Below are 14,963 nucleotides of genomic sequence, written 5' to 3' on the forward strand. Positions count from 1 at the left end.
CCTTGCCATTTCTTTCCGAAGAGATTCCTTTGGCCTCCAGTCTCGCACAGTCCCTGGCTCATAGGAATACTCAGTTCACGCCACCGGTCTCAGTGCTATACTGCATTCATCTTCATTTTGGAGGTGCTCATGAACTAGAGAAATAAACCAAACTTTATACACCACACCTCCAAATGTGAAGGAGCTGGGCTTTAGGAAGACTCTGGGCCGTCTGGAAATCCCGGTTCACTATTGCAAGTATTGGGATTGCTGTGGGGACAAGATTTCACCCCCTTGAAATTACAGCTCTGGAAATGTTATGAAAAATGGCCAGCCAAGGGGGAGAGGATAGCCATGAAACAGAGGAAGCAGCATCCCCAGGGAATTTATGGAAACATATTTACAGTTCTCCTTGCATGTATTAATACCATTTGTGACTCGGGGCTTTTAATTCATCACCAATCACCCTCGCATCAGATACCCTGCTGGAGGGCAGGGAGCAAGGAGCAATACGCTACACGTTTTCCATACAGATGTCCCAGAAGCAGCAGAAATTAAGTTAATTCCCACACGCCAGCTCCTGGCCCACCACACACCCTGAAAGCAAGCGTGCCTCCGCTCCCTTGCAGAGCTGCTGCCAGACAAAGGCGCAGAGATTTCCCCGACTCCTTGTCATTCAGCCACACGCACATGCACAGATACACACACACCCCCCCTTCATCTTTCTGTGCTTTCGCTTGAATAATTCAGTTTACTACCCAACGCTGTAAATGCAGAAATAAGAGTCACCCGTGCCATACGCCCCTTTCTGCCCCCTGCCCGACAGCAGTTGCCCCTCCAGCTAGATTACGCCGGTTTTAGGACCGATTGCCGGTTTTGTTGCTTTGATGGTTTGCTTTGGATGGAATTTGATGGAATTCCCGGAGGCGGCCGGTGGGGACTTGGGGAGCCCGGCAGCGCGGGGAGGCGGCGGACCTGGCCCCATCCCCATGTCCATCCCCATGTCCATCCCCATCCCCATCCCCATCCCCATCCCCGGCCATCCTGCCCTCAGCCGCAGGCAAGCCAGGGCCGGGCGAGGGATGCCTCGCCGGGGGCGACCCGCTGCTGGGGAGCGGGGCTGGGAGCCAGGGCCAGGTGGCTTCTGGCCGTAGCCATTGTCTGCCGGACCGGCACCACCGCATGGCATGGACTGGCCTGGGGGCGTGCAGGGTGGGAGGGCGTTCTTCCTTTTCTTGCAAGGACAGCAGTGGGATTTTATCCTTTCCTCGCAGGAGGGTTGCAAGGACAGCAATGGGATTTTTCTCTCCTTGCAGCAGGGTTGCAGCGGGGGAAGGGGAAGCGGGGAGGGGGAGAAGGGGGGAACAGCTCCCGGAGCTCCGAAGGGACGAGGGTTTCGTCTTTTCCTTCTAAATGCGGAAATTCGAGTGACAGAATGACCGAGCTGATATTGCACAACCGGGAGAGGGGGCACACAGAGAGCTGAAGCAAAACCACCCCGCGGCTCAAACCCAGCACAGCGCTCCGCCGCTGCGGAAAGTCGCCGGCGGCTGCCCCTGTCCCCCCGTCCCCGCCGTCCCCCTGCCCCTGCTTTCCTGTCCCCCTGCCCCACGCCCCTCCTGCCCCTGCCTTCCTGCCTCCCTGCCCTACGTCCCCCCGGCCCTCCTGTCCACCGGCCCTCCTGTCCCGCTGCCCCCCCCTGCCCTCCCGTCCCACTGTGCCCCCGTCCCCGCTCCTACCCCTGCCCGCCCCCGCCCCGGACGCGCCCCAGGTCCGGTGCGGTGAGGCAGGGCGGGGGTCGGGGAGCCAGAGGCAGGGCCCCCCCACCTTTCCCCCCCCGGATCGTCCCGGGGGTACCTCCCGCCGACCGGTACCGGGACGGGGACAGGGACCGGGGCGATTTTCAGCTTTAAGGGTGTGTGTGTGCGTCCGTGTGTGTATGTAGCTGTGTGTGCGCGGGGGGAGGGAGGGCTGGGCGGCGGAGGGAGGGGAAGGAAGGGGCGGGGGGTGGGGAGGGGGGGGAGAGAAAAAAAAAAAAAAGAGAAAAAAGGCGGAAAGCGGCAAAATGGTTTAGCGGGTGACATCACCGTCATTTGCATAGGCGCGGGGATAAAACCGCCCCGCCAGCGAGCGCCCTTTATACTGGCGTGCGGAGCGGCGGCAGCAGCGAGCGGCGGGGCTGAGCATCACCGCGCGGCGACACCGGTGGGTCCCGCCACCCCCACCCCCCCTACCCTAGACCCCCCCCACCCCCTTCCCCCCCACCCCTCCGGGGTCCCCAAGCTCGGGCAGGACGAACCCCTGCCCGGCACCCCGGCAGGGCAGGGCAGGGCGCGGGGGATATTGTCCTGGGGGGGGGTGGGGGGGGGGGGGGGGCGGCTATGGTCCAGGGGAGGAACACTATTGTTTGGGGGGGCTTATTGTCTGGGGGCCGCGGCGCTGCAGGGCGGTGGCGTGCAGCTTTGCAAAGCCGGCTTTGTTGCCGTCCCCGGGCTTTATTTTTCTAATTGATTTTCCTCTTAACGAGTTAAAAACGCGGCCAGCGGCGGGCGCTTCCCCTCTATTGTACTCCGCAGCGCGCAAATACTGGGAGTTGCCCCCGGCGGCGGCGGGCGGCGAGCTGCGCTGCCTTTGGTGCTGGATTAAATAATACTTTTTTTAAAAAAAACAATATTATTATTACTGTTTTTTTTTTTTTTTTTTAATGTGCCGGGGATTAAGCCTCTTCTTTTCGGCATGCGTTGAGCGTTCGGCTCCCGCGGCGGGCGCGGCTCCCTGTTTTGGGTGCCGGGGGGTAACGGGGGGGGGGGGGGGTTCGGGGGTAACGGGGGAGCCCCTCGCCCCTTGCCGGGGGGTAACGGGGGAGCCCCTCGCCCTTGCCGGGGGTAACGGGCTCTTCCCTTGTGCGCGCAGAGTCACCTGCCAACATGTCCGACAAACCAGACATGGCCGAGATCGAGAAATTTGACAAATCCAAATTGAAGAAGACAGAGACGCAAGAGAAAAACCCGCTGCCTTCAAAAGAAAGTGAGTGCGGGCAGGCGCCGGGGAAGGGCAGGCAGGGAGAGGCAGGGAGGGAGGCAGGGAAGGGAGGGAGGGAGGAAGGGAGGGAGGGAGGGAGGCGGGAGGAGACAAAGAGGGGCGGCGGGGGGGGGGAGCCGGGGGTGCGGGGTGGAGGGAGGATACGCGGCGGTGGCTGTGCCAGACAGCCAGAGCCTGAACCCGCCGCCTAGTAGCGCGTAATTTACAATTCTTTACATTTCTGTTTCGATATATTTTATTTTTTTTCGCACATATATTTTTACAAATGATAGGAATTGTCATGTGAATGCATTTCAGGTTCTCGATCTTTATTTTATTTTTTTTTCTCTCCTTTTCTGTTCCCTCCCCCCCCCCCCTTTTTAGCAATTGAACAGGAGAAGCAAGCGGGTGAATCGTAATGAAATCTGCCCTTCCAAATTATGCACTGTACATTCCACAAGCATTGCCTTCTTATTTTACTTCTTTTAGCTGTTTAACTTTGTAAGATGCAAAGAGGTTGGATAAAGTTTAAAATGACTGTACTGCCCCTTTCACATCAAAAGAATAGAGAGAACTACTGACACTGAATGAAGGCGCTGCCTTTCCCTCTGCCTGTCTGGCTTTGGTCCTGGTGGCATGAAAGAGCTTGCATGTTGATGAAAGAAGAACTTGGGTGGGACTACAGTAAACTAGAGTAACACACGAATAAATGCAAAGCTGTACCAAGGTCCTGCGAGCTGTAAAATGCAGTTAATCGAGTGCCATTTTTTTTTTTGTTCAAATGATTTTAATTATTGGAATGCACAATTTTTTTAATATGCAAATAAAATGTTTTAAAACCTGGATGGTATTTATGTCCTCTATTTGGAGAACTGTATCAAAGGATATGAAGCATAAAAGCCAGTACTGAGACACGGGATACTATAAAACCTTTGGAGATGACTCAATCCTCAATCACCATTCTCATTTTTTTCGAGACGTGCTCTCACCAGTAGATAAATTTGTGTTCCTCGAAGCTAGGTCTTAGACAATTTCAGTAAAACATTGCATGTCTTATAATTTGTTACCATGTGAGTATGTCACTTTAAATATTTCTTTAATATTTAATGTAGAGATTGATAAAGGCAAAAAAATTGGCTGTTTATTGCTGTGCCCCACCCATAGCATAGCTCTTGTAGTAAGAACCATTCTGTACTGTTGCAGAGATTCAACCTCTAGTTGTATAAATCCGTAATTGATTTAATTAATAATTGAGGCTCGTTCTGCTGATACAGTATTTAAAGGAAGAAGTAATTCTAATTTTCAGTCCATGATGGAACATAAGCTTTTTAGTATCCTAAAGCTATTTTAGTGGATTGTGTCCCATGCAATTAAAAATCATTTTGTTAAAATGTTAGTCATGTTTGGAACACTGTTTTATAATCTCTTAACGGCTACTTGATCCTAAGAATTGGTATCAGAGAATAACAAGCTACAGTTTCTTTACTAATTCAAAACTAACCTTTTGGGGGAAAAAACCTCATGGTAACTTATAAAATGAAGAAGATTAAAAATCCTATATGCAAATAGCAACACACAGCATTGATGGTTTATGGCAATTCTTTTTGGTTATTTTTACTCAAACGACGGCGGGTAAAATCTGTGAGCCAGGGAGGTCAGTAGGAGCTGACTTCAGTAGTCACGGATTTCATCCATTACTTGCTTCACTTTGAAGTGAGTAATTAACATTCTGGAAAAAAATGCTGTCAGATAGCCTGTAGGAGGGCGGTGAGCATGGTTCGTCAGTGCCTTAGATGTATCTTCAGGGGTTGAGCCTGCATTAAAAATTACAGCCAGTTTCTATAAAGCAAAATTAGTCCCTCTGGGGATGCCTGGGTTTTGCTGAGGTTGCTGACTTGGAGGGGGAGTGGGTCATGTAGATTTGGGATTTCATCCTGCCACCTCTCCTTAGCAGCATCTGACAGTATCAACAAACTCTGGCCTTGAGTTCACACCAGTGAGGGCAGTGGGGCTCCTCTGCTTGAAGGTTTGGTGGACGTCCGTGCCGCTGGAGAAGGAGGAGCCCCGAGGTGCCGTGTGTTTGTGGTCACAGTCCCCAGCCTTCCAGCAGTGGAGAACTTGGCAGAACCGAGCATTTGATGCGAATCTAGGATTCAGGCCTGAGATGTTTTGATGCAGTCCGTGAGAGGATTTGTGGAAGTCCTGGTGGCGTTAAGGACCTCCAATGTAATTTAAGCTTTAAGCTGATGAGTTCAGGAATTAAGCGAACCATTTCTTACGGTTGTAAATGTTTGAAGCTTTCATTTCATTCCCCATGTATAATGGGAAAGGGATAGGAAACTTTTAGCTGAGTTTCTGAAAAGTCAATTAAACAATCAACTCCCAGCTACTGATCTTAATCAGGTAACACAGGATGTAACATGACTAAATTCAGAAGCGTACAGTCTGAACTGTACGTGCACAAATGAGAAGAAGTGAGCACTTGCTTACTGTGGATTCATCTATGGGAAGAAAAGCAAAGCAACGCATTTCTGAGAGAGGCAAAACATGCGATATACATAGCTCGCTGTAAGTCAATGAAAGTGTGTGCTGTAAGCCAGCATGGTTCAGCAAAACCGTAATGAGATATGAGGCCTCTGACTTCAGAATCACAAGTCCAAAGTGATTAGAAGATGGTGCTGGCCACAGGCTACCACCATCTGTGATGTGCCTGGTGGCTCCAGGCACATGGTAAGAGGTGGTAAGACTCAGATCTGTTTTCATGAGATACGGCAATAAGCTACTACTACTGTTAGGAGCTCCGTTTCTGGGATCAAGGACTGAATAAAACACAAAATCAACTGGGAAGTAAACCTTCCCAGTCAAATTCAGGAATTGCTGGAGCCTGTCATCCCCTGCGTTGCTCCTCGTTTGGCTCTTTGCATATATTCAGGGAAAATTGCCGCAGATATTCACCATGCTTTGCATAGGTAATATTGAGGTGGTCACATCTGGCACCTACTTTACAGCAACGCAATTGATGGCATGAAAAATGAAGGCTCGGGTGGATCGATTGCAATAGTCGGGGCTGTGTCTGCGCTGGTTGTTGGCTGTGGCTAATAAAGGAGATCGGTCTCTTCGCCTGCCAGTTGAGAAACTTTCACCAGCCACAAACTGACTAGGAAAAATAAAAATAAAAAAAACACAGCCCCAAACCTGCTTATGAAAAAGGGTCATCAGAAACAGAGAGGCACAGATGGTTTCTGATCTCACACGCTGTGCGGGCGCATTATCCCAGCCCTGGGAGAGGAAGGCTGGACGGTGGGTGTCTGGTGTGCTGCCTTCCCCGCCCCCAGCGCAGAGGCAGCTCCACGGAGGCCACGCCGTGAGCAGCTCTGCCCTCCAGTACCGAACCGAATTCTTCCTTTCTCAATACTCAAGAAGAGATTTTTTTTTTTTTTCCCCTCTCTCTTTCGTGCACCTCCCCTGATATCCTTAACTATGCATATACGGGACAGAAAGCATATGCTGACGATACCCAAAATAGATCATTGTGGTATTAAAATTAATTACAGATATGCGGAGACTTTAATGCAAGCATTTTGGTCTTCTAGGCTATTTTTGTGCAATGCTGAACGTGTGATAAAACACCACTTCCCCTAGTAACCCTTTACTTCCCTAGAAACAGTGTAGAAATGAGCAGTTCCTATTGTGTATTGTAATCATATATGGCTGCCACGTACAGCTGCTGCACAACATAGTTTTATTAATAAGGAACTATGCGCTAATCCAGGCATCGCGTAAAATACAACGAGCACGTAACACAGCGTTCCGTGCCACAATTCCATGGGGCTGATACTAAAAGGGGTGTGAAGAAATGAAAAATGCAGCTCATGCTTATTCGTGGATATACAGTAGGATGACTATGCAAAGCAACCTATGGCAGCCTTGGCAGAGCTGCCTTCCGTGAGATCATCTGATGCGCCAGCTTTCTGCATTCTCATTTCAACAGGCGAGGCAACCAAATTGTAAATAAAATGGGCTATTTTGTTAATTTGGAGAAAGGCAATTCCAGACAACGTTCATCCATTATTTGTACACTGTCTGACAGATTAATTTACTATTGTCCCTGTGATATGATGGGGTTTTTTTTAAAAAGCTCAGCTCTTTACCGTACACCTATTTCAGAATTCTGTGACTTATGACAAGAGCCCATTTGTCTCTCTGTTTTCAGCTGAAGTTAATGACATGATTTCCAGTATTGCTTTCACCAGATTTTAAAAATGTCAGGCCCCTCTCTGACTTTCTCTCCTTCATGCTTAGGGGGAAAAAAAAAAAATCAAACACAGTGGGTTCTGAGAGATGTTTAATTTTGCCTCTGGGTTAATGAGCCTTCAGCATATTGGGAGCATAGCAAAGACACATTTTTTTCCTCTTGTTTCTGCAATCATAAGGACTACAACTTTCCTTTTTTCCTTGTAATCAAAAGGCGGGGTTCTCAGGAGATTTTTCAGTCTCCTGGAGCTTGAGCTTTATGAAAACTGTCAGGCACGATGAGATTCATGCAATGTAATGAGAACTGGCAGCTGGGAGATTCTCCAACCACTGCGCCCTCACAATAAGAAGATGCTGATGGCAAAGCACAGTCAAATCTATAGCATTAATTTCAGGCCATGATATGCAAAGAATGGCAGAGTGAGGCTGTAGGCTATAAAGAGAAAGTCTCTTTTTCTTTTTCTCTTTTTTTTTTTTTTTTAATTCCTATTCCTAGGTCCTATGGCCTCAGGTTTTCTGATGCCTCTGGATTTATTGTTTACCTAAGGTAGATTTTTTTTTCACTAAAATTTTGCAAATGAACTGGTGGATTTACTCCAATTTAAACATATTTCCAGCATTTGTATAGTCCCCAAATATTCACAACATGTCCAATCAAAACATTTTCTTGAAAACAAATTCATGATTCCATTGACCAAAGGGCTTCTTGGTGATGAAGAAACTTTTTCCCACTATTGTCATTCTAATCATTTTATCTTTGGCATGTGGTCCAGGGCTTGAAATTTGGGCCTGGAAACAATCTGATGTGACTTTGTAGACATTGCATATTCCATGAAGAGACATCTGCAGTGCCCTTTGTTTGCATAATATGCATGAAGATTGAGTACAGTTACAAACTGACTAGAGATGTGTTTGAAAATGAAAAAAAACCAAACCAAACCAAACCAAACCCCCCAAACTATTCCAAGAGGAATGCATTTGCATGTTCTATAATATTTGCCATGAATAATTTAGTTATCCCTAGTATCTTCTAGCGATTTGAAGCTACTGCAGCAACATTCAGGTGTCTAAAATAAGACAGATGAACTAGCTGAAATCTACTTCTTTCTAGACCAAAAGGATGAAATTCAGGCTCTCAGATGGTTCAGATCTCACCTAATGTATTTGACAGATTTTCAAAGATATTGCTTTATGTTTTATTTCCTATAATGGTGCTTCTTTTCCATCTGAGATAAAACTATATATGATATGATTTATATTACTCAGGTATAGCATTTTAAAATGTTTTGAAATGGAGAACTGTTTCTTCAAACCGTCACTTGTAGCTTTGGAATTTAAGGCCTCTGCACAGCTAAATTTTGATGCAAAATAACATAGAGAATTTTCGAGCTACGTAATAATCTGAAAAATCACTTGCTGGATTAATTTTTCATGTGTCTCGGTTCACCTCACCTGCTCTATATCATCTGGCCTGAGTAAGAAAAATTGAGCCAACAGAGGGATATTCTTCATCCTTCCCCCCAGACTGGGCACTGCCTCTCAGAAATGCCACTGACCCACTGTGCGGTGGGAATAGCAGTCAGTATTAATATGTGACAAGGTCTGATGTGGTGTGGTATTTCCTGAAGGATGGAAATTTCAGCTTTTTGGCAAAGGGCTCATAACACTTGCTTACCACTCTAGCGGGTCCTAATTTGGTATTTGACAACACTACAGATGAAAATGAATTGTAGGTCAGCTTTAGAGGCTTTTATAGTCTCTCTGAGACTATACAGTTACAATTATCAAAACTAAGGTGCGGAGCAGGTAGAAAAATAGAAAGACACTCATTTCCAGGATGTCATGTGTGTGATTTCATCACTTACAAAGGATGTGGCCGTATCAAACTCAGACAATAAAAAGAAGATACTAGTTTACACCCAGCTATCCAGTAAAGTTGGACAAAGGAATACCTGCTTGGACTTTATCACTATTATTTTTTCAAGGTATTACGGTAGCACCTTGGTGCCTGTCATAAAATGAGGGCTATGAAGACATGCGTAGTGAAGAAACTGTTCCTGCAGGAAAAGAGCTGACTCGTGGGCACAGATTTGGTTAAATCAGAAGTCTGGATGGGGACTGCCTGCAACAAGCATGGCTGAGTTGTACATGAAGTAGACCCAAGAGACTATAGTCAGCCTTGAAAAGGCGACTGCTTGCTTTCCCTTCTCGTCAGGTGACTGCTTCTGCCAGACTCCCTATATGCAGCTGTGCCTTTGCGTGCATGCAACGCCCCAATGATTCAGCACATCCTCACCATTTGGTTTATTACTAAAATTTAGCTTTGGTTTCTAGGGTTGGCGTAGGCACCTGATCCTCCGCTGAAGAAAAGAAGGCCCAGAGAGGAGCACCAAAAGAAAATTGCCTGAGAAAAGTCCATTCTTTTCATTGCACCTTTTTACGAACACATGATGAGACCAACCAGTGGTGAGGAAAATGAGGCCATTTCAGAGTGCCATCCCCAGTTGGAGAAGTGGATGTGGCCCTGAGCATGTACATTCCCACAGAGGAAACCATCCTCAGCATACTGAGCACCCTCCAGGCTCACAGCAGGTTTATTCACACCATTCTGGGTTCTGGTGAAGAGGGACCGCATGGGTGGGTCACCCACACTGTCACCCAGCAGTGCGCATCGCTGGCAACATCATAGGGCAGCCCCAGGACACTCCCCAGGGCAGCTGAGCCTTTTTTATTTTAATATTTCTGTTCAGCTTTCCTGTCACCTCATTTCATCGCTAGATGGTCTGCAAGCTGCTGTTCAAAAGCAGGCCAGCTCCAGATGATCTCAGGGCTGGTGCTGGCTACGTGTGGTTGGTTTTGGGTGCTGCGGGCTCCTGTGTGCCTGTCATACCATCTCCAGCTCTGCCTGCACTTCGGAGATAGAGTCCTAGAATGGTCTGGGTTGGAAGGGACCTTAAAGATCACCTAGTTCCAACCCCCATGCCATGGGCAGGGACACCTTCCACTAGACCAGGCTGCTCAAAGCCCCATCCAGCCTGGCCTTGAACACTTCCAGGGATGGGGCATCCCCAACCTCCCTGGGCAACCTGTTCCAGTGCCTCACCACCCTCACAGTAAAGCAAAAAGATGCCCAGATGTTGAGCGATCCCTAATCCCTGATCCATGCTTTTGCTGCCCTCCCTAGAGGTGAGAACAGCGGGGGGCATTGGTATCTCTCTGCCACCCTGGGGTCAGGAGGGACACAGAGAATAAATTTTATTGAAACAAGCACAGCAATGGAAAGAGAACTTTGTAAGAGCAGAGGGGGCTAGTTAGTGGAATTGAAAGCAGCTCATGAAAAAGCCTTTTCTTGTTATTGGTTCTTGCTAGTTTCAATCTTTTATTGGAACCTCTTTTGAAAAATATATTTCAAAATATATAGGAACCTCCTAGAAAAATATATTTAATATTCTAAGCACTGGCAACATGGCTTTTTTTTTTGGGGGGGGGAAATAGTAGACAGTGAAGCTCCTAGTTAGGAAGTTTCAGCCATACAGCGAAGTACTGTAAAATGATTGAGCCCTACCAGTACTATGCCGGAATATAGATCAGCCATAAGCTTACCAATGCAGGCTCAGTGCTGGGTTTAGGGCTGCTTCACATCCTAGGAATGGGGCAAACCAGCTCATACATAAATCCATTACTTAAAGAATCAAAGGGTATATGGAGGCTTTTCTTGATAGGGAGCCTGATGCGTAGGTCTTCAGAAAATCTTGTCCTTAGATTAGGTAAAAGGCTAGAAGGTCCCATGAGAAGTTATCATGGAGGGTATGTTAAAATGACTTCCACGAGAAAGCAATCCACAAAGAGCTTTATACAAACATTCCTATTCCCTAGCAGTGGCAAACAAAGCATTACAAGGAATGAAGTGAGTTGATGAAAGCATCAATGATTTTAGTCCCGCCGTATTGTTTCAGCATGAATTAGGAATAAGAATACTCCTAGCAGCTGAGCTATACCCCACCGCTCTGACATGTTAGGGCAGGATAGATGGATCCCAGACAGTCTCGTCTCCATAGCTCGTGACTACAAAAGCAGCTCCTGCTTGCTTGGATCATGCAGAGAACATTGCTTCCAGGAAGAACTTCATGTTTCTATAATTTTTTTTTTTTTTGAGCAACTTTAATTACCACTCTGGGAGACACACAAAAATCTGCTGCCTGCTTTGCGCTTGGTAGTTGGCTTGCCAGCATTAAGTGGAGGGGGGAAGGGGAAGCTCTGAAAATGAGTGAGGCTATTATAGATGACACCACATCTAGCATGAGGAGTTAGTGTGAGGAATACAGGGGAAAAACCTTTCTGAGAGAGATGCAACCTTTTACCGGGGGTCCATACATAGGCTGTACGTACCCATATATGGCTGCTTCCCTGATGCTTTGCTTGTTAAAGTCATCTCTGCTGTGTGTGGGAGGTGTGGGTTACACTGAGAAATGCCAAAGTAGCTCTCAAGTCCTTGCTGCATTTTAAAGGTTAAAATGAGGAACAGCCTGGCATTCTCCGAAAGGCCTTTAAATGGAACAGAGCCGTCTAATCACATGCACTGCAGCATGAGCACCAACTCTTCTGTATCCTTTTCAGCCGTGAGCTGATAGGCACAGAGTTTGTTTTCAGCAAAGGCTGCGCTGTGGCTATCTATCTACAGTTTGTGCTCTCTGAGATCAAAACCAACAGCAGATAGTATTTTGAGACCAGGAATGGTTTCACACAATTTTCAATTTAGTAGGCTGAAAGACTCCTAAATGGGTATTTAGGATAATGCGTAATGGTAATGGAGCAGTTGGATGCTCACAGCTTCCCGTGAAATTTCCCTCCTTGCTGAAGTAAAGCTGCTGTGAAATGCCAAGGTCCTGAGCAAGTGTGGCTGCCTTCATTTCAGTGAGTTTTCTAGATGTTTAGGACACTTGCACATCAGGCCATTTTTCATTTGAGTGCCTAACTAAGGGTAATAACATAGTTTTAGTTCCTTGCAACTCCCCCCAGTTTATGACACTAGCTTGTACGGGGCCTCTTAGGCAGGACTCTGCCACAAAGAGCACTTCTCAGAAGGAATGGGAGTATCCCCTCTCTTTGCATGTCGTATGAAGTGCAATTGCATATCTCAAGGTCTTCTCTTCTCACTGTCCCCCTTCACATATTCTTATTTTTCATCGAATCCTGTCTCCTTCCCTAAATGTGTTCCCCTCCCTCTGGATAGGTACCCTAATAATGCCACTGTTACTTGCGCAGGAAGCTTGGTCTTCTCGCTCGTCATACCCAAACTGTGGGTGTACCACCCCTGCCAGCAACTACTCCCTACTTCAGATTGTACGCCTGACTCCATTATATAGTCTAATAGTCTGCCAGATTGCTTGGTGTCTCCAAATCCCTCACTCTCAGCAGGAGGCTGCTGCCAACTTTTTGACAGTGGGACTCCATCAAATATCTTCCGCCTGAGACGTCTGTGCCTTTACAGTTCTCCCTGTAAAAGCTTCACTCTTTCCTTTCCCCTCTTTCCGGAATGGCCAAAACCGGTCCCTCGGGGGTGACCCAGCAGAGGAAGCAGCGGCATGTCAGCAAACTGGAAGTGTTAGGTGCTGTGCAGGCTGCCCATCAGGAAGAAAGAGCTCTTATCTAACCTTTATGCAGTCCTTCCCCTTGTTCGCCTCAGTGTCACAACAAAAAGTTTTAGATTTTTTTTAAGGAGCTTGTTTATTTCCAGTTCTTAGTCCCTAGACTTCTCTTTCACGCTGCTAGCCAGCAGTGGGAAGGTTAAAAATGCAGTCAGTTACCAGTGGCAACATACTAGTGTTGTAAATCCTGCCCACACATCTTCAGATCTACTGACATTTGAAACATCTAGGCCTTTTCTGTTAGCTATACCAGTGTAATTATGTCTCGGTATATCTTTTTTTCCTACATGTCATCCTCCAGGAGTGCTCAGACAAGTATATATGAGGGATATATATGGAAGGAGAAAGAAAGAAAGAAGGAGGCTGAAGTGACAGAGAAAGAAAGGAAGCCATTGCAAGTCGTTCACTGGGGGTTTTTGAAAGAGCAATATCACATATTAATAGTTGCAATCTCATAGCAGATTATTGATCCCTTTAAATTATTTTAGTACGTCGCCTGTGACCTGCAGGTCAGGCTGTGCCAGTGAAATCAATTACATTTTATATCAGTGCCGTATGCTTATCTAGCCCAGCAGGGATGTGGAGGTGCTGTGCGTCCTTCTTGCCAGCAGCGCCATAAGCTAACAGACTGGCTGTGGCGGGACCGGCATATACGCGAAGGCAAACACGTATGAAATCTCCATGCGGAGTCCAGTGAATCATCACACACACACAAGATGCACTTTCCAAATGGAGTGTGCTTCTAAATGCTGAGAAAATGAGGCTTTTTCTGCCCTGACCACTGCCTTGCTCAGTGGCTAAGACCACTGCACCGACTTTGTGGGAGCCCACTTCAGTACAGGCGACAAAACAGAGCCGCAAGTGATGGGAAGAGCAACTGTGACTTCAGCTGAAAGAGTCCAGGGAAACGTCAAGCCCAGCTAGAGTCTTGCCTTTGGCAGCTTTCCTCTGCATGGCCCCACAGAGGAGGGCAGGGGCAAAGGGCCATCCCCTCATACCCAGCTCTGGCAAGTGATCTAGATGGCTTTTGTTACTTGCCGCTGGCACAGAGACAGCAAGGAGGGGACTACCTGGAGAATGGGTTCTCCTGGGACAGAGCATCTCGCCCATCATCCTTCAACCAGCGCTGCATCCAAAGATGCACGCAGCATTAAAAGACAGTTAGGAAACTAGAGTACCACGCGGTACTTAACATCTGTTTTAAAATTCCCTTCTATTGATTTTTACACAGAAGTAATATAGCTTACATCAGCGCTGTATTATGGGCATCTTAATCACATGTCTTCAGGCATTGTATCTTTGTAAAATGTTATCAGTGTTAAAAGAAAAAAGGGCCACTAGAGACAACAAACTAATAAAAGCTTATGATTATGAAGAAATCACTAGCGGTTTACACCCTTGTCCACTCCTGTGTGGAGGGCTATTTATGGGACAGGCATCCTCCAGGCTGAGTAAAAGTGGCAGTAACAAGTGGGACTAATCACATGAGTAAGCGCCACACTGATGAACAAAGATTTGGCAGGATTAAATACCCAGTTCTTCTCTGCTCAGATAAATCAGTTTATTATGTGATCAAGGCCTGTACTTTGATCTTTGCAAATGTGAATTATTTATAACACCATGCTGAATTTCAGCCATACACACTGAATTCTTTGAACAGATTTAATGAAGTCTGAGAAATTATCCTTTGTGATAGGTCTTCACGTTAGTGGGCCCTTACAGATTGCTTCTTCCATAGTTGCAGAGTGTAGATTTTTAATCTGGTAATGGACTGTCCACGGCCTTGAGCCATTATTCTTGCTTTTCATAGTAACAAGGACTTTATTGCAAATCCAGCACAATTTGTCTGCAGTTTATTGCTTATATAGAGGGGGCTTATCACAGACAAATGTTCCTTCCTCATATGCAAACCGGTATTTCCAGGGAGGTAGACAAACATACTCAAGCCTTTATGAACATGCAAAGATTACAGTACTCGACAGATGAAGAAATACTCCAATGTAATTTTGCTGTATCTGATTTATTAGAGTGTATACTGTGCTGCTGAAGGCAAATGATATA

The 14,963-nt window shown here is 46.8% G+C and overlaps 1 protein-coding gene across 1 annotated transcript; it reads left to right on the forward strand.

Annotated features, from left to right (window-relative positions):
* The first annotated feature begins 2,031 nt into the window (after nucleotides 1-2,031).
* On the forward strand, nucleotides 2,032-3,843 carry TMSB4X (thymosin beta 4 X-linked). The gene is made up of 3 exons (XM_063341807.1): nucleotides 2,032-2,184; nucleotides 2,893-3,006; nucleotides 3,385-3,843. Exons 2-3 carry the CDS (start codon nucleotides 2,907-2,909, stop codon nucleotides 3,417-3,419), a joined length of 135 nt encoding a protein of 44 aa, XP_063197877.1. The 5' UTR covers nucleotides 2,032-2,184; nucleotides 2,893-2,906; the 3' UTR covers nucleotides 3,420-3,843.
* Nucleotides 3,844-14,963: the final 11,120 nt, after the last annotated feature.

This window comes from Chroicocephalus ridibundus, chromosome 1, assembly GCF_963924245.1.
Source record: "Chroicocephalus ridibundus chromosome 1, bChrRid1.1, whole genome shotgun sequence".
NCBI lineage: Eukaryota > Metazoa > Chordata > Aves > Charadriiformes > Laridae > Chroicocephalus > Chroicocephalus ridibundus.